This window comes from Petaurus breviceps, unplaced genomic scaffold (assembly GCF_028583685.1).
Source record: "Petaurus breviceps papuanus isolate PSGF00001 unplaced genomic scaffold, PetGlider_PUasm1.0 447, whole genome shotgun sequence".
NCBI lineage: Eukaryota > Metazoa > Chordata > Mammalia > Diprotodontia > Petauridae > Petaurus > Petaurus breviceps.
Window position 1 is genome coordinate 391,727 of NW_027186339.1, and position 2,414 is coordinate 394,140.

General features: G+C 61.1%; 1 protein-coding gene across 3 annotated transcripts in view; it reads left to right on the forward strand.

The window, feature by feature from the left end:
- The first annotated feature begins 428 nt into the window (after positions 1–428).
- The window catches only part of LOC138171578 (zinc finger protein 383-like), an 18,869-nt gene continuing 16,883 nt past the window's right edge, over positions 429–2,414 (forward strand). The window contains exons 1-2 of one of the 3 annotated variants that reach the window (XM_069101104.1): positions 429–605; positions 1,281–1,369. In XM_069101104.1, the coding sequence (XP_068957205.1) occupies positions 473–605; positions 1,281–1,369 (222 nt within the window). In that variant the 5' untranslated portion in view covers positions 429–472. Of the gene's footprint in view, positions 606–841; positions 1,046–1,280; positions 1,370–2,414 lie in introns of those variants that run through there. The other 2 variants (XM_069101103.1, XM_069101105.1) reach the window with 2 other exon arrangements.

Genomic DNA, 2,414 nt, shown 5'->3' on the forward strand with positions numbered 1-2,414 from the left:
GTGAATGATATCTATGTTTGATTAAAGTAAGATTGTTAACTTTGTGAGTCGCTTTCTTTTACAAAAGCAGACCGATGTCTAATGCTGTGCTAGCAGCCATCCTGGGTATGCTAGGCTGTTTGCTGCTACACCAAAGTAGAAAAACAAACAAACATGTTCTGCAATCTTCCTTCCTCCTACAGAGCCAAGTAGACAGGAGTAACTATGGAATGATTATGTTTCCGTGTGTCAGCAAGGGGCCTGCAGGATGCTGAAGTTGGTAAGCATTGCATCAGGCAGATTTTGCTACCAACAGGTAAGATAAAAAACTGAAAGGGACACAGGCTGAGGGGATGGGGGAGGGTGGGGAAGGAGGCCCAGCCCCCTAGGCTCCTCCCCGATCACGTGACGCGGCGAAGCCTAGAGGGGACTTCCTGCTTTCCAATGTCACTTCCTGTGCTCATGGTCACGGTCACTTCCGGTCCTCCAGGTCATGCGTCACTTGCCCGCGTCTAGGCGCCTCTTGCTCCACCGTCCGGGGCGCGCGTTGGGGCCTCCTCGGCTCCGTTTCGCCCTCGGCTGCCGCCACCAGGGTCCGAGTCCTGCGTCCCGGGTCTCGGGCCAGGGTGAGTTGGGGCAGGGGCCGGAGGGGGCAGGGGAGGAGAAGTGTCCCTGGCGCCGGGCCCAGGCTGCGGAACTCTGCAGGAGGGCCAGGGTTGGAGGCGCACTTGCGCAATGTGGAGTGGTGCCCCGCCCCTTCTCCGAGCGGAGGCGCTCATTGGTCATCCGCGGGGGCGGGACAGGGCCTAGTATCCAATCAGGGACAGATAGTGCCCTGCTGGGCCCATCCCCCTGTGTCCTGCTGCCTCCCCCCCGAGCGCCCTCCCTGCTTAACCTGCTTGGGCTCCCCTTCAGCTAGGCTGCTCCCCTTCCCTCCTCCTTGTGCCCGGGGTCCTGCCCGCTCTGCCCTACAGCTTACCTCCATGAAGCGCCTGCTGTGTGCCAGGCACTGGGCCACACAGAGATGGAGAGACCGCCCTGCCCTCCGGGAGCTCCCAGTCTGGGGGTGGGGCCCCCTTTGTACCCCCTGCTGGGCGCTGCCGCCCCGGGATGAGCGGGGCCCCGAGCTCCAGTGGGGGTAATGGGGGCTCCTCAGCCTCGGCCTCTCCTCCTGCCCTAGAGCTGGCTGGCCACCCCCACCCTGCTTGGGGACCCCCCCCCCCCCCCGCATCTGGGGACCCCCTGCCAGGCTTGGCCCCGGGGCCCCTGCTCCCCTGACGGGGCTTCCTTCTTCTCTCCAGCCCCGCCTCGGAAGGACCCGCTCGTCCCGAAGGAGGAGGTGGGAGCGCGCAGCATGGCCCAGGTGCTCCTGCCGGCCAGCGCCTGCCAGGTGAGAGGGGGGCGGAGCTGCCTAGCCCGAGCAGGAGGGGTCCGGGGGCGTCCCTCCCGCTCCTTTCATGCGGGAGCCCGTTTCTCCCCCGTTTATATTCTGTCATTGATGACAGAGGCAGCTGGCCCGTCTGTGCACAGGCCCTGGCTCCTAGCTGTGTGACCCTGGGCAAGTCTCCTGACCCTCTGTGTGAGGTTTCCTCATCTGAAATGGGGATAACAGCCCCTACTGGTCAGGGTTGCTGTGAGGCTCAGGTGAGCCTGTCTTAGTTAATACACAGGGGCCTGCGCCCTCAGGCGGTCGGATGGCCCGGTTCCTCATTGGCTCCCTTGCCGAGATCTCCTGCACTCCACCTCAGCCTGGCAGACTGGATGGTCAGAACCCTGGTTTCACCCGCACCTGCAAGTGTTCCACTTACAACACTTACTACTCTGAAATGCCTTCACCCGATCCCCTTTTCTCATTCCACCCTGCCCCGCATTCTTCTTCCTTCATACCGGGAGCTCCTCAGCCCTTCAGGGCTTGCCCAGCCATCACCCCTGCACCAGCGGCACTCTCCTTCCTTCTGTCGCTAGAGCCCTTGGTGAGTCAGTTCAACTCCCTACCATCATCTGCGCTCAGATGCTGAGCCCCTCTCACCAAGCTGCTGTTAAGGCACTCCTCCTTTGGTGCTACCCACATACTCCCGAGTGGAGCTGCAGAGTCACTGTGCCCTGCTGACTGCATCCAGTCCAGATGTGTAAAATAGTCACCACCCAGCCCTCCTGCAGCAGGACAGGCCTTTTATTCTGGCTCCCCCACCCTCAGGTTCTTTTCTACCTGCCACAGGGGCTGGCCCAAACATCTTCCTCTCTCCTGAGCTTCTGCCTGTGCTGGCGCTCCCTGCCCCTCACACTGATGACCTGGCTTCATCCTTCACACACACACACACACACACACACACACACTCTCTCTCTCTCTCTCTCTCTCTCTCTCTCTCTCTCTCTCTCTCTCTCTCTCTCTCTCTCTCTCTCTCTCTCTCTCTCTCTCTCTCTCTCTCTCTCTC